The following is a 21,338-nucleotide window of genomic DNA, read 5'->3' on the forward strand; positions in this document are numbered from 1 at the left end:
CCTTCACCAGATATGTGATTTGCACATAGCTATCTTGCTATTATTTCTAATTTGTACCCAACTCACAAATTCCAATACCTGTTAACCCTTTGTTCAAATTTATACCTTTAATATGAAGGTGTAAATATACATGGTTTTCCAGGGAAAAATTATGAAAAGTACTTGGTGCATTACGTGTGCTCACTCACTGGTAGACATTTCCTAGTTCGGGCAATGAAATCACGTGTGAGGCTCTCCAAAGGCTGGACATGGTGGGGGAAGAGGGGTCAGAAACATCCATAGATTTGCTCCCTCCAGGCTCAACTAGCTCCATACTACCTCTCAATCTTGCCGGGGCTTGGAGTTTCTGAACTATCAAATTAGAATGAAACGATGGATAACGCCAGGGATTTGTAGAGCGTCAAAACTTATTTTTGGCCGCACTGCATCATATGCAGGATCTTAGACCCCTGACTAGGAATCAAATCCATGCCCCCTGCAGTGGAAATGCAGAGTCTTAACACTGGGCCACCAGAGAAGTCCTAAAACTTATTCTTTACATTCTGACACCAATTCTCTGACACAAGTGGATGTTCTATAGTTCAGTTCAGACATGAACTACCCTGAGTTGGTGAAGATCGCACAGGTTAAGGGTTTCAACCACAAGACCTGGGCCTCCAGGCTACCCACACTTCTGACCAACTTTTCTACAAATTTGGTAGTTCCCACAGCCCACTTCAGGTTCAGTAGGTTGCTAGAATGACACAAAGAACTCCGGAAAGTGCAGTATATCTGACTGCTGCATTACTTTAAAGGCTACATTTAAATGAGAGCTAGACAGAGATGCATTGGGCAGCAAGGTCTGGACGAGTCCTGAGGTCAGGAGCCTCACCCTGATGTGTGCAATCAGGGTGCATCACCCTCCTGTTACATTGGTATGTTCACCAACCTGGAAGTTCTCCAAACTTTGTTGTCTAGTTTTTATTGAGGCTTTATTACATAGGTGTGATTGAATAAATCACTGGTTATGTGATTGAGTGCAATCTCCCGTCTCTCTCCCCCACCCAGAGGTGGAGGGTAGGGCTGAAAATTCGTTAAGTTTTTCTGGTGACCAGCCACCAACCTGAAGCTCATTCAGGGACCTCAGAGCTGGCAGTGAGTCTCCATGTTAGCATAAATCCAGCAACCGATCCAAAGGGCCTCATTATGAATAATGAAAGACACTCCCAGCACTCAGGAAATCCCAAGGGTTTCTGAAGCTCTCTACCAGGATCTGGGGACAAAGCCCAGATAGATGTGTTGCTGTTTTCATTATACTGCACCCTGGTTTAATATCAGGAGGCATCTGTGTATAATTCTTGACCCCACAGCTCAGGAAATAGTCCATTAAAACCAACCATGTCCTCCGATCTCATTCAATCAGTGCAGTGCCCTGTACGGTAGCATTAATGTCCATATGCTAGACAAAGAAGCTGAGATGCATAGACAGTAAATGACTTCCCTAGTTGCCAGCTGGTGGGTGGCTGGCCTGGATCTGTAGGACTCCCAACTTGCCTCAAAACTGGGAAGTCTGTTCCATGGTCCTCAGTCAGAAAGCGGCATGGCCAACATTCTAATCCTGTTCTGCCAAATAGGAGCCTTGGACCGATAGACTACACTGCTAAGTTGTGTGATGTTGGAGTAGTTACTTAACCTCACTGTGCTTGGGTTTTCTCATCTATAAGTAACAGATAATACCCATCTCTGAAGGTGGTTGTGAAGATGAAATTAGCTACTACAAGGGAAAGTCAGAACAGATCAGGGAGTAGCCAACATCCAAACTCTTTTAACTATTCACCTGTCCTTAGAACACTTAAAAAAATTGATCATATACTTGACCACAAAGGAAACTGTATTTTTTTATTAAAGATTAGAGATTTTAAGACCATATTCTGAAGAATCTAAAAATATATAAATTAGTAAAAGCACAACCAAAATATTTTAACTTGGTAATTTTTTTCAAAACACTCACAAAAATCCTAAATGACTAGAAAGCAGTGACAGTGATTACCCCATGAGAGTCACAGCTGCAGCCTTTACCATTATTAGAACGGCAATATCATTATTAACAGTAATAGTACATTTTTATTTGTGCGTTAGTCTCTCTCCTTTGCTAGACCATGATTTTCTGGAAGCAGGAGCTGAATTTCATTCAGGGTCATATCTGTCAAGCTGTTTTACATCTAGTAGTTGCTCAAACATCGAATGATTCTTTTCTCCCCTCCTCCCTAGAATTTGTTGTACTTACTGATAATGTTTCCTTATTTTTCAGATGATTTAAACATTTCTATTTTTCCTTTTATGTCCACAATATTAACTTCATTTTTATTAGTTACACTTGCTCAGTATAAAAAGTTAAACATAATACATAGAAATAGGAGAAAAAGTAAAAATTACCTGGGATCCCACTAATTTGGTGATTGTTCTGTCAATGCATTTTTTTGTTTCGCAGCATGGCTTGTGAGATTTTAGTTCCCTGACCAGTGATCAAACTCGGGCCCGCTGGCAGTGATAGTGGCAAGTCCTAACCACTGGGCCATAGGGAACTCCCTCAATACATTTATTTATACAGTTGTATAATGTTATGTAAATGCTTTTGAACCGTGGTGTTGGAGAAGACTCTTTAGAGTCCCTTGGACTGCAAGGAGATCAAACTCATCAATCCTAAAGGAAATCAGTCCTGAATAATATTCATTGGAAGGACTGATGCTGAAGCTCCAATACTTTAGTCACCTGATGTGAAAAACTGACTCATTAGAAAAGAACTGATGCTGGGAAAGATTGAAGGCAGGAAAAGGGGACAACAGAGGATGAGATGGATGGCATCACCAACTCAATGGACATGAGCTTGAGCAAGCTCTGGGAGTTGGGGATGGCCAGGGAAGCCTGGAATACTGCTTGGGGTCACAAATAGTCAGACACAAGCGACTGAACTGAACTGAAATGGGATCACATCATACATTTTTTAAAAATACGAAAAATATTTTAAAAATATGCTGGGTTCTTAAAATGTATTAGATAACTTCCAAGTACCTATTTCCCTCTTCAGCGTCTTCACTGATGACTTGTGTATCCTCCGTGGCTTTCTCCATACTCATATAATCATACGCATACACATGTATGGACTTTGTTCTACAAAAACAAGATCACGTAATAGCTATTTCTCTGCTTCTTTTCTTATTCAATAACATAGCATAGAAGTCCCTCCAGGTCAGTAGGTATGGATTATCTCCTTTTCAAGGCTGCCTACTAATCCAGGTTATGATCTACTTCATTTAACCAATCACATATTGATGTAGTTTTGTTTCCAGGTTTCTGCAGTTACAAACAAGACCGCAGTAAACGCAATAGAAGACTTTGAACACATTACATTATGTAATCACGCCTTGTTCAGGGGCAGATTCTCAGAAGTGGGATTAACACATTGAACATGTTTTTTATTTTTCCCTGAAAGGGGTACAAATTTTTTTTTAAGCCACACCATGCAGGATTTTAGTTCCCCAACCAGTGCCCCCATGCATTGGGAGTGCAAAGTCTTACCCATTGGACCACCAAGGAAGTCTTGAGAGGTACAATTTTAATAGATAACAGAATGCTTTTCAAAAAAGAATTCAAAGTAGTTACTTAGCTTTTTTTTTTTCCTGATTGTTGAAGATGTCTCATATCACCTTTAATTTGCATGTCACGCTTAGGAGGTTGGTACTTTTCATGTCTTTTTGGCTATTTGGATTTGCTCTTCTCAGATTTGTCTGTTCAGTCTTTGCTCATTTTCTGTTGCTTTTCTCTTTAAAATTATTTTTTATGACTTCTTTGCATATTACAGATATTAGCTCTTTATCATATGTATGGCAAGTACACTTTCCTAATGTATTGTCTGTTGACTTTTATCATAGGTTCCTTTGGTAATTAACTTTTTTTGTTTTCTGTCTTCATAGTCTCGACCCCTAGATAACTCCGATAATCTCTTAAATTGTATTGTGTTTTATTGTTTAAATTTAGGACTGTATAGACCATTTACTAGCTAAATATTTTCCTTACTGAATTGAAATACCACCTTTTTGGTTAGACTCTATCCTATTGTGCTAATCTGTCTTTCCTACAATACCACATTGTATTCATTAGTGTGTCTTTTGTATTATTTGGAAAGGCAAGCTCTTCAACCTAGTTTACAAATTTCCCCACTATTTTCAGTTATTTTATTTGACTTAAAAATGATCTAATCAATCTCAACTTCGCTGGGATTCTAATGAAAACGCACGGTATATGCAAACTAATTTTTGATAACTTCATATTGCTTTCCACCTATGTGTACCTCCATTGGCTCGGATACCGTTTTTAATCCTTCAATAAGACTCTATTTTATAGATCCTTCTTCCTCCCACATTTTATTTCTTTCAAAAACAGGAAGTCCCCTTTTACCTGTGCTGTCAATGGATCCGGTTTACCGGTCCGCGCCAGCCCCTCCCCCATCCCTCGGTTCCGGGTTACCATGGGAATCGAGGATTGACGTCACCAAGGGCTTCAGCGCCGAACCCGAGGGTCGACGCTGAAGCCGGGGACAGAGACTCGGCTTTGCCCTGTCTATGCCTGCGCGCTCCTGTTCCGCTCCTCCCCGACCCCAATATCTTGTTCCGCCAAGACTTTTCAGCCGCGACCTCTAGCTTAAACCCAGCGAAATTACTCCCAAAGGGAGCAAGGAAAAAAAAAAAAATCGAACCAGCGACAGCCAATCCCAGAACATTACGAGTCAACGGAAATTGATTGACTCCACCAGCCCAGCCAATGGGAGAGCTCTTGGCCCCAAACGTCACAGTGTTTGCCCCACCCTATCCCTCCTTTCTGGACTCCGAGCTCAGTTCGCGCAGTAACAAATGAAGTGCGCGCTGCGACACCTCCCAGCTCTTCAGGCTCGGCCGCCATTTCCTCGCCTGGCCTAACGGTCCGGCCAATCCCAGCGCGCATCGAGAAAGGCTAAGGCTCCACCAATCGGAGGCTGCCGATTGCGACCCTTTGCCTCCGCTCGGCCCAATCCAGGCCCCGGCCCCGTCGCCCCCGGCCCGCCCCCGCGGCGCCCTCTCTCCTCCCTCTTTGTGCGTCTCGCGCCGCCGCCGCCCGCCGCGTGAGAGGACGGGTTCCGCGCGCCCCGCGGCAGCGCAGTCGGGTACCCTCCCCCCAGAAGATTCGCGAAGAAGCAGCCGCCGCCGAAAAGGAGCCGCCGGTGCCGGTCCCTGGGGGCGCCATGGCGACCGGAGCGAACGCTACGCCGCTGGGTAAGCTGGGCCCTCCAGGCCTCCCTCCCCTCCCTGGCCCCAAACGGGGCTTCGAGCCGGGACCACCGACTGCCCCCGGGCCTGGGGCGGGGCTGCTGGTGTCCGGGCCGCTGCCGCCCCCGCCCGTGGGCTCGGTGGGGGCCCTGACCGCGGCCTTCCCCTTTGCGGCGCTACCGCCGCCGCCGCCGCCGCCGCCGCCCCCCCCGCCTCCCCAGCAGCCGCCGCCGCCGCCCCCCTCCTCCTCGGGCTCCTCGTACTCGCCGCCGCAGCCGCCCCCTCCGCCGCCGCTCTACCAGCGCGTGTCGCCACCACAGCCACCGCCACCCCAGCCGCCGCGTCAGGACCAGCAGCCGGGCCCGGCCGGCGGCGGAGGAGGTGAGTCGGGCCGAGAGAACGCGCGAGGCGCTGCGCGGATGGGCCCGGCCGGCTGAGGGGCGCGCGGCGACGGCGGCTGCACGCGGCAGGGGCGCGCGCGCGCACGGGGAGGCCCGGGCGGCGGAGCCACGGGGCGCGCGGCCTGGTTCTCGGGCCTCGAGTGCGCACGCGCCTCAGGGGCGGGGGCCCCGGCGGGAGGAAGTTTGTTGCGCGCAGGCGCAGTTTGGCGGCCGGGCTTTGTGGCCAACCTAAAAGCCGGGATTGGGGGACCCCTTGTTGCTCTCCGCCCCTGGTGTTCGGGAGGGGTGTGGAGAGGGGGTCGAGTGGGAGGTTGGGGTGCCTCTTGTCCTAGTCTGGAGGGCGGGAAAGGGTCAACTGATGACGTGGAGCGTCCTCTTCCTGGTTGTAGTAGAGTCCTGAAGGAAGAAAGTACCAAGAGAAGCTCCTTAAAACTTCTGTAATAAGACAGGGCTTTCACTTCAGAACCAAAACGGATGCAAGGGGTGTTTGGGTCCGATTTTTTGTCGCCCTTTTTGGGGAAGAATGTTCTGTTCGTTTCCTCATTTCACTTTATCTACCTGAGAAGTATAACACGCCTTCTCTTGAGGCTTTTACGCTGGGTCTGGTCCCTGAGAAGACACCTTTGTGTATCAAACGCCAGGGAGTTTCTGCTTGTGCACTGGGGAAGAAAGATTTGGTTCCTGTTGTATAGCTTGTTCTTTGTTAAACTTAGCGGTACGTTTTTTAGACACTTAAGTGTCCAACTAGCCAGGAAAATGCTGACCTTAGCTAAACTTCTGAGGAGAAAAGTGATTTTGCTGAAGAATCTAGGTTTTTACGTTGATAACCATAGTTTTAGTTGCGTTTTGTCTCAGGTGACTGGTGGGGAGGTGGGAGGAGCAGTTACCAATATTGCTTTATACCCTTGAATATTCAGTATGCTCTTATGTCCTGGGGCTGTTAAGAGGTTTATGGACAACCCTGTGGTATATTATTATCTCAATACTTTTATTTCACTACTTGAAACTTTATGCACTGAGAGTTCTTATCTTGTTTATATATTTCACAGCATTTCTGTGGACAAAAATTATAAATATGCACTGTTAACTTTTCAGACCCAGGTCTCCTTCTAGTGGCCATGTTTTTTGACTTCCTAGATTTATCGTCCATTCTTTGCTGTTTCTTTTTAGGTCAAGTTCTCAGTTTCACAGTCTGCTGAGGTGGTGTGTAGTATCCTAAGCTGCCTGTTGGTAGTTACTCTGCTGGTTTATGTTTGCATCTGATGAACCTTATCTCTTTTAGACTTCCCCAGTAAGAAGCGGAAGAGGAGCCGCTGGAACCAAGACACAATGGAACAGAAGACGGTGATTCCAGGAATGCCTACAGTCATCCCCCCTGGACTTACTCGGGAACAAGAAAGAGCTTATATAGGTAAATACACGTTCTGCACTCAAATACATTTTTAGATTGTTACGGAACATTTTATTTGTTGAAAGTTTGGGACTTTACAGTTTTCTCTTTGGGAGAAGCTATGATCAGATGACTTTGATATAATCCATCAGTTTTTGCTCTGTGAGTCCTGCATTTGTAGCTCCTTGTTTTGGTCTGTTGGTAACAGCAGTGTTCTCCATGAGGGCCAGAAGGGTAGAGGGGCCCGCTTAGGAATGAGAATAGTTCCCAGCCCAGCACCCCACCCCACCCTTTTCAGCTGCTGTTCATTACCAGTTGATGAGGTGAGTGTTACATGCCTCTCTGGACTTGGCCCCAGTGGAGAACACTGCAGGTATTGTAAACCAAGTACCTTTTTCACAGCCTGGCCTTTCACCATAATTTCATATTCCTCCTTTCCCTAAAATGTGGTCTTTTATTTTTTTATAGGTACTTTCTGAAAGGGGAAAAAACTAAGTTTAATCAAAAAGTGGTTCTGAAAGTGTGTTTACCCACTTTTACCATTTTGTTGAATTTAACCTTTCCTTTAGCATCTTTTCTGGTTTGGTCTTTGGAGAGCTGTCTTAAAATGAGGGCTCTTGTGTTTACTCCTAAGGAACTCTGCAGGGAAAGGGGTACTGCTTGAATCTGGAATAATGAGGTGGTTAGGATAAAAGATCTTAACTGTTGGGAAATTTTGAGAATTATGAATGTCCACAGTAGAAATGAAACTAACTTCAAAATTACCTTTTTAAAAAAAAATAAAAGGTTTTTAATGCAAGTTTTACATTTATTTATGTACCTGTACAGCTGTCTCAAAGAAGTTTACTTGATACACATTTCCTACTAACCGAATAAACATTGGAGTAAATTAGGGCAGAGCCTCCTAGACCCACAGGGTTGTGTCCTTCACAAGTGAAAAATCTCAAGGCCATTGTCCTTTTGAGGGTCTTCATCTCTTTTCTAGACTGCTGAGAATTTTAAGGTGTTGAAATTGTCTTATCTCCTTTTTACAGTACTAATAATTCTTTTTTCCCTACTGTTGAGTCTACTTCCACCCATCTTTTTATGTCTTGTATTTGACTAGTCTGGGTCTTGATAACCTTATGAAAATGTCCCTAGTGGAGTGATATCCCAAGAACACAAGCAGATGTAGAAAATGGGAAAAACAGATTTCATTCTTTACATTTCCAGCTCTCTTCCTTTGGAGGAAGTTACTGCTCTGGGTCCTAAGAGCGTTTAAAGGTGCAATCAAAGCCTGGGCTAGTGTAGGTCTCTTCTCCAAGGACGATGGCAACCTTTAGATTCAGGTGCTGGTGGTCTCCTCAGATCAGAGCCCACATCCCTGCTGTCCAGTTGTGAGAACTGCCTACCTCCATGAAGGTGACTTGCTGTGGAGATTAACACTTGACTGCCAAGTCAGAACTTTTCTAGCAGAAAACGACTTGGGGCCCACATGTCTTAGTGCTGTTTTCTCTCTCTTACACAGGATGTCACCAATATCCTCTTTTGATATTAACGTAGATTTTCATTTCTTCCAAGTTGGAGTGGATGTGGGGTATAGCTCTGCGGGGTGTATTTAAAATTAGAAGGGTGCCTGGAGTTAGACATGCATTAATTCTTGGAGTCAACTCAACTTGAACCCAACCCATTAAGACTTGCCCTTATTAGAGACCTGCTTAGGACACTCAGATGCTACAAAGGTAAGAAACAGGTGGTCGTTCAGCATGCGAAGAAAGTAATCTGGCTTCACACTTCCCATTATCTTGAGAAAATCGCTGGGTAATACTTCCCTGGAGTCACTGAACTTTTGTGAAACCCTCATCTCTCTTTTTCATATACAGCCTCATTTGTCAAGGTCTGGGCCCCACATAACTCTCCTTGACCCACATTTTTTGTTCTCTGCACCCCTACTTTTATTCCCCATGTAAGGAGCGAGTCTAAACTTCTTGCCTTGTTACTGGTGTATTAAGGTATACGGATTGTGATAAAATTTGAATGAAAACAACAGGTATTGGGAGATCCTTACTAGTACGGATCTGGTTTTACAGAAAGAATATGCACAAACTTACATATGAGACTATTGAATTGGTTATTAAAGGTTTTGTTTAAGCAATTTTAATCTGGTATCAGTGAAAATGATCTTTGCTTAACTGGTGTTTTTCCTTGTCCCATGTTAATTGAATCTCATTCTGGGTTATGTTTAAGTTTTGATGAAGGAAAAGTAAAATCTAAGAGTCTTGCACTCAAGAAGGTAATTTGGTGGGAACAGGGTATTGGTGATAACATACATGGTTTAGTTCTGGGTGCCAATTGTATAGCAAGCCTTGGTGGAGAGGAAGAGGTAAAACGCCTCCTAATAATTGTTTTGATGTTAGCCTTAGTGAACAGTCTATACTGCTAACCCCTCTTCCAACAAACTGTTTGCTTCCTTAAGTGATAACCATTTTGAAGTGAAAGATACTTAGAGATGTAAGTGGACTCCTGCCAGTAGATGGTTGGGGGTTTTTGCCTCAATGTGTTCACTGATCAGTCGTCCCTTTCAAAGTCTCCGAGTTCTTCATGCTTGTTGTTGAGATTTGAGATGTTTTTTGGTAACATTGTCTTTTTTCCATCCTTTTTTTTCTTTCCTAACCTGGTTTCTTCCAGTGCAACTGCAGATAGAAGACCTGACTCGTAAACTGCGCACAGGAGACCTGGGCATCCCCCCTAACCCTGAGGACAGGTTGGGAAACAGTTTTAACCAGCTGACAGTAACGCTTTTACCTTTTTCTCAATACATTTTACTGGTGGCAACATGTTGTGTCAGTTCAATAAAATCCTAGTAAGAAGACTGGTACTGTGACCATTCTGGGAACTAGAGTGTAAATTAGCAGTATATATGGTCAGTCATCAGTTAGCAAATTGGAATGAAAATTAATTACTAGCAGAATCAAAAGTTACAGGAAAATGGACAACTGGTTTTCAATTGAAAAGCATGTAGATTTTAACCTGATTTACCCACTAGTAGGGACAGTGAGGTGGCCCATTAACCAGCTATTTCAGTACCTCCTTTGGCTGAAAGCCCAAGTGTAGAGTGTTCCTCACAGGTACTACACAATGTAGGGAATAAGAATATTTTTGAGCATCACTGAATTTGAGCAGGCCAGAAACTCAGTCTGGTCAGCTCATGCTGCAGTCTCCTGCTCATGGTTTTGAAATAGACAAGATTCTAACCAACTTCCTTCATCCTACCAGTTAATTTTCAGCCTTGGCCATTGCCTGGGGTGTTGGGAGGGGCCAGAGTATTTTCACCTGTTTTGGGAAGGCAAGCAACCAACCAATTACTTTTTTTTTTTTTTAAAGGAGTGTGGTCCTCAAACAGCTGTGGTCATGTCATTTCAGTTTGTAATTTCTCTCACCTCTAAAAAGTAAAAAGTCTACAAAGTTTGAGGGAAATGAACTTTTTTAACAGAAATTTTATTGGCAGGCCAATGTTTGAACAGCTAAAATGTGGTCCATTTAATAGAAAGGCAGTGTGCCTCCTCAGTGAAGTTTCTTTTAGTGCATGCAGCATAGTTGAAAACACTCTGCTTTAAAAAGTAATGTTTTTGGCTTGCTACCCATTTTAATAACTTGTTAAATCAGGAAGATGATGTAATGGTTTTAGAAGCCACTCACTTAAATAAGCACCTTTCTGGTGCCCTGTGTCAGGAAGCAAAGTAACTTCTATATTGATGCTTTTCTTTTGAGTTAATTAAATTTTTTTATTTTTTCACCTGTAAATTTTGGTTGGAGGATTGTTATGTTTTATATTTTTACTTTTTTTAAAGATTATAGACCACAACTGTTTAGTGCCTTTTTGGCTTTTTTTCCTTGAATAACATGTCCACAGGTTACCAGGCAGTTTCTCAAAAGGTTGAATTTTTAACAAACCTTTGTTTCCTGGAGAATTCGGATTAGAAATTAGGTGACCTCTCATACTATTCGTATGCAAAGTGAAGAAGTTGGGCCAGTCTGACCTCTAGATTATTGGTTTTTGCCTTTCACTTCCACAATTTGAAGAGGTTACACTGTTGTGGGGCCTTTAAATGACCAATTTGGTACTGGTAAAGCTTCTTTTGGTGATTAGCCAGAAGTGCTTAATTCTAGACAGCTATGAATGAGGTGGGAATTAGAAATGTCAAGCATGTTAGAAATAAAATCAGAGCAGAGTTTTTTCTTCCTCCCTTGAATTCAGTTCGAAAGAGGCCCTAATTAATGCCTGATGGTTTTGCTTTGAAAGAGCCCAGGTTGGAGGGAAATGCATGAGTTTCTCACTTAAGGTTATTTCTTAAGGTGTATTCTCAGTATGAAGCCACTTTATGCCATTTTGATGTTGCTTAAGTTGCACAGTTTAAAATGTTTTAAAATCTTCTGTAGATTTAAATGTATAAGATGGTAGTCTAATGAGCTGGGGTATGTTTGTCTTTGTTTACTATTACTGGATTGTGCTAACAGTTTATACAAATGCTAGAAACGGAGGTGTCATTTAGCCGTCATTAGCCATGAACAAACCTGACCTTTTATTCCATCGTGTGTGTAACGTGGTATGACATGGTTCCCTTTAGGCTGAAGACAGTGGGAGCAGCCGAGTTCAGTCCTTGCTCTCCAACTAGGCAAGGTTCTCTCAACTAAACAAAGGGTATAGGAATCTTGACTACTTTCAGGATGTTTTTAAAATAACCTGATCCACATGATCTCTTCCCTTCTTGCAGCTGCTACTAAATTTTCATTCAGAATATCAAGCTATGGTCCTTTTTATAATCTTAACTCAGAATTCTAGGAGTGTAACTTCTCTTTTTTTTTTTTTTATTACCGCAAAATCCAGCTGTGGTAAACTGATCATTTTATCATTGCTATTTTTTACTTGTAGCAACAGCATTTTACTCCTTTAAAAAAAGAGAGAGAGAAAATCTGCTTTCTGGACTTGTAAACTCTGGTGGAGAATCATAGGTTTTCCCCTTGCTGTTTGCAGGTTCAGACCCTAGACAAATACTTGACCAAATCTGCATTTGCAGCCTCTCAGAGAAGCTGCTTTAGCATTTTAACGGTTTTCTCTACCCAGACTCCCTAACCTCGAACAGCCAGAAAACAGGTTGACTCCTGGGCCTTGGACACAGCCAGCCAGGCCATTGAAGGAAAAGCAGAGACGAAGCCTTGAACCATCTCTCTCCATTGTGGGGGCCAAGTAGCTGCAGTAGCCTTGAGTCCCAGTTGCATTGGGTTAAAGAGCTCATACTTACTATGTGGTAGGGGTACAGCCTCTCTTCCTGTTAGGGCATGAGCTCTGCAAGAGTCATTTAACATTTTACCTAAACTTGGGGTTTCCGTGGTTCATAAAGTTGTAATATGGTTGTTTTTTCCCAAACAAAAGAAAATTCATATTTGGCAAGAAGACTCCAGAGGACGATAACAGTCCTTGCCATTTACAGTCTAGAGATTTTCCCTTAGAAGGACAGACTTTTTTTCCTCTCATCACTTTTAGAACAAAACTACTTTTTTCCTTTCTCACACACACCCCAGTCCCCCTGATGCTAAGCCAGTTTCCACCTCCCTATTCCACACGATTTTGAATAGCACACGTTATGGTCGGTTCCTCCGAAGAGTGTTGTTAGGGTCTTGAGAGGCAGAGGGGCTGGGGAAGACTTATTTTAGCCCATGTGGGAATGAGAGTAAAGTGAAGGCAGAGGGGTAACGGTGGTCTGTTTCCCACAGGTCCCCTTCCCCCGAGCCCATCTACAATAGTGAGGGGAAGAGGCTTAACACTCGCGAGTTCCGCACCCGCAAGAAACTTGAGGAGGAACGGCATAATCTCATCACGGAAATGGTTGCTCTCAACCCTGATTTCAAGCCTCCTGCAGATTACAAGTAAGCCGGGGGACTGGGTGGTCCGGGATAAAGACCCCAGCGAATTAGGTGTAGTCTGCTAGAGTATTGTGGATACTAACCTCTCCTTACCCCTGTCACCTCTAACAACATGTGGTACAGAAGGTTAGTTCTAGAAGAGCTGTTGATGATCTGTGTCCCTTCAGAAGTGTGCAGAGTCTGAGTCTTTTCTTTCTTAGACCTCCAGCAACACGTGTAAGCGATAAAGTAATGATCCCGCAAGATGAGTATCCAGAGATCAATTTTGTGGGACTGCTGATCGGGCCACGGTGAGTGCCTGCTGCTCTGCAGAATACAGAATTCCCAAGGACTTGGGCGGGGCTCCCTGGCTGGCTTGGTATTAAAGAACCTGCCTGCTAATGCAACAGACATGGTTTGATCCATGGGTCGGGAAGATCCCCTGAAGGAGGAAATGTCAATGCACTCCAGTGTCCTTGTTTGGAAAATCCCATGGACAGAGGAGCCTGGTGGGCTACAGTCAGTGGGGGTCATATACACGACTTAGTAACTGAGCATGCATGCAAAGACGTGGGAGATGTGTCTGTCTTGTGCCTTTTTGGGTACCATCTTCCTGCTTTTGGTAAAAAGCACTTCACTTTGGCTGAGTGAGTGCCTTTTGGTGAGAAAACTTTCCGTTTCACCGCAGAGAAGTAAAATCTTGAGGATTGTTGTCTGTGACCTTAACTTAAAGATCATGGAGCTGTTGGTGGGAAAATCCCATTCTGTACACTCACGGTTTCCTATCACTTGCCCAGTGAGCCACTCTGAATTTCCATGTTGGGTATTAAAGGCATCTTTTCTGCCTCTGGTAGAGGGAACACCTTGAAGAACATAGAGAAAGAGTGTAATGCCAAGATCATGATCCGGGGGAAAGGTTCTGTGAAAGAAGGAAAAGTTGGGCGCAAAGATGGCCAGATGCTGCCAGGAGAAGATGAGCCGCTTCATGCCCTGGTCACTGCCAATACCATGGAGAATGTGAAGAAAGCAGTAGAACAGGTGAGGGAGTTAGGAAGGAAGCCTCCATCCAGAAATCTAGGTGGCAGTCCCAGGACTTATATAACTGTGCCCATTGTGTCTCCACCAGATAAGAAACATTCTGAAGCAGGGTATCGAGACCCCTGAGGACCAGAACGACCTACGGAAGATGCAACTTCGAGAGTTGGCTCGCTTGAATGGGACCCTTCGGGAAGATGATAACAGGTATGTATGTGATCGGTTTAGGGGGACATGCACAGAAACCAGAACCTACGAAAGAAGAGTGATTGGCCATAGCCCTTGAGGTGACCTTTTTCTCTCAACAGGATCTTAAGACCCTGGCAGAGCTCTGAGACCCGCAGCATTACCAATACCACAGTGTGTACCAAGTGTGGAGGGGCTGGCCACATCGCTTCCGATTGCAAGTTCCAAAGGTGAGGGTTTCCTGATAGCCTCTGGTGTATAGAACAGCTCGTGTTAACCTGCAGAACCAAGAGCTTCCCTTAAGTGAGTTTGGTCGGTTAACAGTGTGATGCAAAGCCCAGGATGATTAGAAACAGCCGATGCCGAACATCCCTACTTTATTGCTTATCTTGAGCCCAGGGAACCTGAAAACTTCCCTTCTGGGTATAGGTGTTTTCACTGTGGCTCACTGCTAACTGCTATTTGTTGCTTATGGTTGGTATTACAAGACAGCTTGTAGTTTTCACCAGTTGCAATCCAACATTTGATAGCAATGTTTTTCTACTTTGAGTGGCAAATATAAAAAGCCTTGTTAAGGAAGTTTTGGCAGCTTCTCTGGTCTTGCATAGATTTTCCTTTCCTCATACCTACAATGTGGAAATTGATGAAACTTGCTGTTTTGGAAAAACCTGGACTTTTCTTGGCTTCCTTTCTCCTCTGTTCTTGCCCAAGGGTCTCTGCTGTGGCAGAGGTCCATGTGCTTTTCCCAGATGCAGAGCTGGGCACAGAGCTGAAGAGCTGATGGGACTGTTTCAAGGAAGGGGTTAGAAAGGGTGACTGAATTCCTCTGAACTTCCTCTGTGTAAATGCTTCAAAGTAAAGGTTTCCATCTTAATGAGTCCTCCCCACCCCTTTTCTCTTTGTGTCCCTACCGCATCTTTAGGCCTGGTGACCCCCAGTCAGCTCAGGATAAAGCGCGGATGGATAAAGAATACTTGTCCCTCATGGCTGAACTGGGGGAGGCACCTGTGCCTGCATCTGTGGGCTCCACCTCTGGGCCTGCCACCACACCACTGGCCAGTGCACCTCGGCCTGCTGCTCCCACCAACAACCCACCTCCGCCGGTGAGTTTCAGGGAGTGTTTCTCGCAATCTGGTCCCCTCTTCTCTTCCTGAGAGATGGAGGGATGTGGCCAGGTGCTTGGGGTGGGACAGGTGGACATGGCCGGCAACACTGTTCTTTCGGGCCATCAGGAATGTTTGGGGACCCCTCAGTTTGGCAAGGTCTTGGCCTTGCGTCCTGGTCCTGTGGCACAGCCGAAAGAACAGTGTTGCCACCCAAGGGGACAGGCCGGGACTCTGGCGGGAATGCTCTCACGTAGTCTCTCATGTCCACTACCCAGAGCCGCCCACCCTGGATGAATTCCGGCCCGTCAGAGAGTCGGCCCTACCATGGCATGCATGGAGGTGGCCCTGGTGGGCCCGGAGGTGGCCCCCACAGCTTCCCACACCCGCTACCCAGCCTCACAGGTGGGCATGGTGGACATCCCATGCAGCACAACCCTAATGGGCCCCCGCCCCCCTGGATGCAGCCGCCACCACCACCGATGAACCAGGGCCCCCACCCACCTGGGCACCATGGCCCTCCTCCAATGGGTAAGTAAGTGTCAGACCAGAAACCTTGGGGCTTTGGGGTAAGCAGGGCTTTACATTGCTGGGAGCAGGTCTCAGAGGGGTTGAGTGTCGATGCTGAGTCTCTTGCCGAGGCTTGGTCTCCAGGTCAGGAGGAAGTCTCTGTTATGGTTCCGGAAGGGATTTCTATGTGGGGTATACACAGGCCTGCCTTGTAGAGACAGCATTCAGAGCTGCTCTTATAAGTGGCCATCACTGCCACTGGCTGAGCTGTTGGTGGGGGTGTATCCTCCCCGGTCAGTTCCAATGTCCTGCTAAGTCCCTGCTCTTTCCTTCCATCAAGATCAGTACCTGGGAAGTACGCCTGTGGGCTCTGGGGTCTATCGCCTGCATCAAGGAAAAGGTAACAGAGCCTGGTTGGTGCTTACTGAGGGGTGTTGCCTGCCTAGGCTGGGGAGGCAGTGGGAGCCCTGTGGCGAACCCATCTCCTCTCCTGAGGCCTCATCCTCTCCACCTCTCTGCAGGTATGATGCCGCCGCCACCTATGGGCATGATGCCGCCGCCGCCGCCTCCTCCCAGTGGGCAGCCGCCGCCCCCTCCCTCTGGTCCTCTTCCCCCATGGCAGCAGCAGCAGCAGCAGCCTCCGCCACCCCCTCCGCCCAGCAGCAGTATGGCTTCCAGTACCCCCTTGCCATGGCAGCAAAGTGAGTGGAATATTTTGGGCTGGTGGGGGTGGGTGGGATTGGGAGGAGTGGGGCTGAGAGGAATGAGAGACCCTCACAGCTCAGACAGGCAGGCAGACACCTTGGGATGAGACTCTGGTCTCTGCTGTGGGGTCAAAAGAAAGGGCCTTGTGGCCCCTGGGGGTCTGAGGGAGGAGAGCTGATGTCTGGCGAGGCTGTGTCTGGAGAGAGGTTTGTGGGGGCTGGAGGGGAGCCCACCATCATAGGCTGGGAGCCACTGGCTGGCCCACGCCTGTGCCTTAGGCCCAGGGTTGGGGGTTGCATGCATGCTCTGGAGAGGGATGTGACTGGGGCCTGAGAGACTGAAGGGATGGGACCGGGGAGTATCTGTGACCTTGAGGTTGAATGTGCCGTTCGGTGGTGGCGGCGGATGGGCGGAGGGATGTCAGAGCCGGTTCTTGTGTCTGGTACCTTCCCCTCGGCCCTTCCAGGGGCATTGGTGACAAAAGGGCTTACTCCGCTAAGCCTAGAGACCTTGAGGCTGACCCCAGGGTAGTCCTGCCCACCCCTCCACCCCCATCGCCAGGACCACCCCGCCCGCCCGCCCCCCACCACCGTACCGCATGCCAAGCAAGGAGCAGGCATCCCTCGCCCCCCATCCCAAGGCAGCAGCCGCAGAGAGCCGCGGTGTGCCCCCGCGCGTGTGACCTTGGGCTTCTTTACCACCCCAGATACGACGACTACCACCACGAGCGCTGGCACAGGGTCCATCCCGCCATGGCAACAGCAGCAGGCGGCTGCCGCAGCTTCTCCAGGAGCCCCTCAGATGCAAGGCAACCCCACTATGGTGCCCCTGCCCCCAGGGGTCCAGCCGCCTCTGCCGCCCGGGGCCCCTCCCCCTCCGCCGCCTCCGCCGCCTGGTTCCGCCGGCATGATGTATGCCCCGCCCCCTCCTCCTCCGCCTCCCATGGACCCTTCTAACTTTGTCACTATGATGGGCATGGGGGTGGCGGGCATGCCACCCTTTGGGATGCCTCCAGCTCCCCCACCGCCTCCACCACAGAACTAGACTTGGTTTTTTAAGAAAATATATATTATATATAGAGAGAATTGGTCTCGTTTAAACACACGCCGAACCTCACCATATGGAGCCAGACATTGGGACGCACGCATGTGATTGTGTGCACGCATGTGTGTGTGTGCACGCACCGGGCTGGGCCAAGCGACTGAGGACTCGCTTGGGAATGGGCAGGTGGTAATAGGGGCGCCAGCTTGGGCTCTCCTGGCGCCCCGTAGCATCGAGTGTCTTCTTTGTCTTCTTTCTCTCCTCACCCAAATCCCTTTGCCTCTCCCCAAACTGGGCCGCCAGGATCCCTCCCCGCGGCGGCGATGGCCCGAGCCATGAGAGTGAGGACTTTCCGCGCCCATTGGTGACCCTTCCAGGCAGACAGCCTCAGCAGCGCCCCTGGTGGACAGGATGGTTCGGCAAAGCAGCCTGAGTTATTTTTATGGATGGAATCGGAACACGCTGGCTCCATATTGTGAAATTTTTATTAATTTTTTTCTTTTTTCTCTTTGTTATTTCCTTATCTCTTCCTTTCTTCAGACTCCGTCCAAGGAGATGCTCTCCCCGGTCTTCTGCTGCAGTTAGATTCCTTTTTCTTTTCTCATTCCTGGTTCTTCTTTAAGGAGAGAGGAGCAAGTGGGTTTTAGGCAAAGAATTTGGGCCATCAGTGGGGTGGGGCGGGGTGGGGTGGGTGTTTTCTTTGGTTCCAAGATTTTCAAACTGCCATATTTTTTTCAAGCTGAGATACATTTTTTCCCCGTAATTTTAAGTGTGGAGTTTTGTCTCTGCCACCCTTGTGGCATAGTGGGTTAGTCCCAGGTTCAGGGTCCATAACCATCCTGGCACCCCTGCCTGCAGTAGGTGGGGCCACGAAAGCTGCCTGGGGCTTGTCTGCAGCCTACAGAGCCCTTTAAGCGCTCCCTGAGCTGCCTCAAATTCCATTTGTTCCTCTCCTTCCTGGAAGGCTACCTTTTAAAATTTATTTTAATCCCAAACGTCAATGTTCTGCAGTGTTGAGGGGTTTGAGCCCCTTGTTTTCTTCGTTCTGCTTCCTTCCTTTCCTCCTCCCCTCTTCATGGAGTGATTATGTTGACAATAATGTATGATGCGCGTTCTCTTCACTGGTTTATCAGCAGAAATTTCTCTGGGCTTTTTGGTGTATGATTCAACACTGCATTAACGGGGGGTGTTCCATTGAATAAAAGAGCAGTGTGGTTTTCTGGGTCTGTTGTTTTTCTTTTCTCTTACACTTCTGCCACTGTCAATGCCACCACCAGTTACCAAAGCTGTGTTCAGCACCTGGCCCCACTGTCCCTTTCCCAGGGGAACCTCTGGAACCTTCATTAAGGAAGTCCGCTCCCCCCTCCTTGGTTCCCTGTTCTCCCTCCCTGTGCAGGTCTGCTGGGGAAGCTGGTGTGTGGGCGGCCCCACCTTCTGCTAGTTTACTGATTAATGGCTGAAGACCAGGTTCCCCTTCCTGGTCTCTGTCCTTTTGAAGGCCCTTCCCTGGGGCTCGGACCCCCACATTCGGTGAGCTCCAGTTGTGATTCATGCCTGGAAGCTGCCACCTGACTGAGGCCCTGGGCCTGGGGAGGCCTCAGCACGAAAGGTCAAGCCAACTAATCCTGCCTGTCAGGCTCCAAGCTGCTAAAATTAAAACCGCCAAGTGGCTTTTTCTCTCTCTGCTGGTGACTCGCAGCCTGCCAGCATGGCAAGCTTTGGGGAGGGGTGGGACAGGAGAAGGGGCCCCACCCTGTGCTTTTTAAGTGCTTCACAGAGGGTCTCAGGCTGTTTTGTTCTCTTCTGTCTGGGCTAATGGACAGGCCCATTGTGTACCAGGAAAACCCAGCTCAGGACTTGTGGGGCAGTGAGTGAGGTCCTTGATCAGCGGCTTCTGCTGCTTTGCTGCAGTTCCTGGGGGGAGCTGCACAGGGGCCTGCGCGTCTCACCACCTTCCCTTCCTTTGGGCAGGCTGAGGGACAGCAAGCTCTGCAGCCCACAGCCCTGGGCTGGTGGGGACAACGCTGGCCTGGGCTCTTCTGCAGCTTGGAGCTGAGGCTAGCCCTGCTGTTTATCCTGAGCAGGCCCTTGGTGGCTGAGCCCTGTCTAGCCTGCCTGGGCTGTTTTGCTGTAGGCCTGCAGGGGTTAATGGAGCCTCAGAAACCAGACCTATTCACTGGGTCTCCCCAAGCAGGCCCTAAAGGTCCCTTGACTGAAAGAGAGGGGGAAGATCTTTCCTCTTTGTCCTTAGCTGACAGAACGGGGACAGGGCCTGGGGCCTGGCAACCCTCTGACCTTGGCTTCACCTCACTGCTTCCCCCACAAGCTCGGTTTCCCTGGTGGGCTCATTGGGCGGTTAATTAGCTCTTTGAAGCTCTGGAAGAGGCAAAGTGGCGCTGTGTGGGTTTTAGAAATGAAATCAATAAATGACTTAACCATAGCCCAGCTATCTCCGTCTCTCCCCCGGGGCCAGCTCCATTCCTGTGCTCTCCCTCTCTGCTCCCTGCCTTCAGCTTTCGTTAAGGCTTTGGTGAGTGAGAAAGTGGCTGACTGGGGCATCAGTCTCGGGCAGCAAGCACCTGCCTTTGTGGTGGAACCAGAGGGGTGAAGAGGGCTTTCCCAGCCGCCTTGGACCCCGGGGGAGGGCCGAGCCCTCCACTTGACCCTGTTCCTGTTCTGCTGCAGCAGCAGTGTCTTCCCCGCCCCCTCGGAGCCGGGTTGGTGGAAGGAATGTCCTTTGGGAAAGGTCACTGTTAGGGCTCTGTTACTGAGACCCCGCCAAGTACTCTGGAGAAACCCAAGATTGGTCCTAGAAAGGAGACAGGATTTCTGGTTGGAAATTTAGTCGGACATAAACAACTTTTGAGTGAGTTCGTGTGTCTGTTTAGAAACCATTGGACATAAACAACGTAGAGTTGGTTCAGAGTTCAGGCTGGGAACGTGTGTTTCAGGGTTCGTTAAATCTCTAAAGGGAACTTCCTTGGTCCAGTGGCTAAGACCACGTGCCCAATGAAGGGGTCTTGGGTTCGATCCCTGGTCAGGGAAACAAGATCCAACATACTGCAACTAGAAATCCTGCATGCGCCCACTGCCACTAAAGCTCTTGTGTGCAGCAACCAAGAACCGGCACAGTCCAAATAAGTCAATGAAGTATTAAGGCTTCCCTGGTGGCTCGGTGCTAAAAGAATCTGCCTGCCAATGATCTGGAAAGATCCCACAACTAAGGAGCAACTAAGCCTGTGTGCCACAACTACTGAGCCAGCACTCTAGAGCCGGGGAGCCCAGGCTACTGAAGCCTAAGCCCCCTAGAGCCCATGCTCCACAACAAAAGAAGCCACTTCAATGAGAAGCCTGCACACGGCAGGTAGAGGGTAGCCCCTGCTTGCTGCAGCTAGAAAAAAGCCTGCACAGCAACGAAGACCAAGCACAGCCTAAATAAATAAGCAAAATTATGTATATATATGTGAGAGTTGGACCATAAAGAAAGCTGAGTACCAAAGAATTGATGCTTTTGAACTGCTGTGTTGGAGAAGACTTCTTTGAAAGTCCCTCAGACTGACTGCAAAGAGATGAAACCAGTCAATCCTAAAGGAAATCAGTCCTGAATAGTCATTGGAAGGACTGATGCTAAAGTTGAAGCTCCAATACTTTGGCCACCTAATGCGAAGAAACTTGACTCATTGGAAAAGACCCTGATGCTGGGAAAGATTGAAGGCGGGAGAAGGGGACGACAGAGGACAAGATGGTTGGATGGCCTCACCAACTCGATGGACATGAGTTGAGCAAGCTCCAGGAGTTGGTG

The 21,338-nt window shown here is 47.7% G+C and overlaps 1 protein-coding gene across 15 annotated transcripts; it reads left to right on the forward strand.

Moving 5' to 3' along the window:
* The first annotated feature begins 4,870 nt into the window (after positions 1 to 4,870).
* On the forward strand, positions 4,871 to 18,756 carry SF1 (splicing factor 1). 15 transcript variants are annotated; one of them, XM_055415610.2, is made up of 14 exons: positions 4,871 to 5,663; positions 6,966 to 7,094; positions 9,741 to 9,816; positions 12,828 to 12,980; positions 13,178 to 13,267; positions 13,811 to 13,994; positions 14,083 to 14,198; positions 14,300 to 14,407; positions 15,100 to 15,280; positions 15,538 to 15,811; positions 16,131 to 16,190; positions 16,312 to 16,491; positions 17,202 to 17,406; positions 17,840 to 18,756. In XM_055415610.2, the coding sequence occupies exons 1-14, from the start codon at positions 5,258 to 5,260 to the stop codon at positions 17,967 to 17,969; spliced, it is 2,292 nt and encodes a 763-aa protein (XP_055271585.1). In that variant the 5' UTR covers positions 4,871 to 5,257; the 3' UTR covers positions 17,970 to 18,756. The 15 variants fall into 15 exon arrangements, with proteins under 15 accessions (XP_055271585.1, XP_088688419.1, XP_088688420.1 ...); XM_088832297.1 differs by having other exon boundaries at positions 4,872 to 5,288; positions 15,538 to 15,815; XM_088832299.1 differs by having other exon boundaries at positions 4,872 to 5,288; positions 16,136 to 16,190.
* Positions 18,757 to 21,338: the final 2,582 nt, after the last annotated feature.

Source organism: Moschus berezovskii, chromosome 25, assembly GCF_049115385.1.
Source record: "Moschus berezovskii isolate FMDL1 chromosome 25, NW_MosBer_1.0, whole genome shotgun sequence".
Lineage (NCBI taxonomy): Eukaryota > Metazoa > Chordata > Mammalia > Artiodactyla > Moschidae > Moschus > Moschus berezovskii.

Excerpts from the sequence above, each read along its gene's own strand:
- SF1 (XM_055415609.2), top strand. The coding sequence starts at position 5,258 with ATGGCGACCGGAGCGAACGCTACGCCGCTGGGTAAGCTGGGCCCTCCA. Across the intron at positions 13,268-13,810 it reads GGACTGCTGATCGGGCCACG|AGGGAACACCTTGAAGAACA; the intron begins GTGAGTGCCTGC and ends TGCCTCTGGTAG. Across the intron at positions 16,492-17,201 it reads CCCCTTGCCATGGCAGCAAA|ATACGACGACTACCACCACG; the intron begins GTGAGTGGAATA and ends TTACCACCCCAG.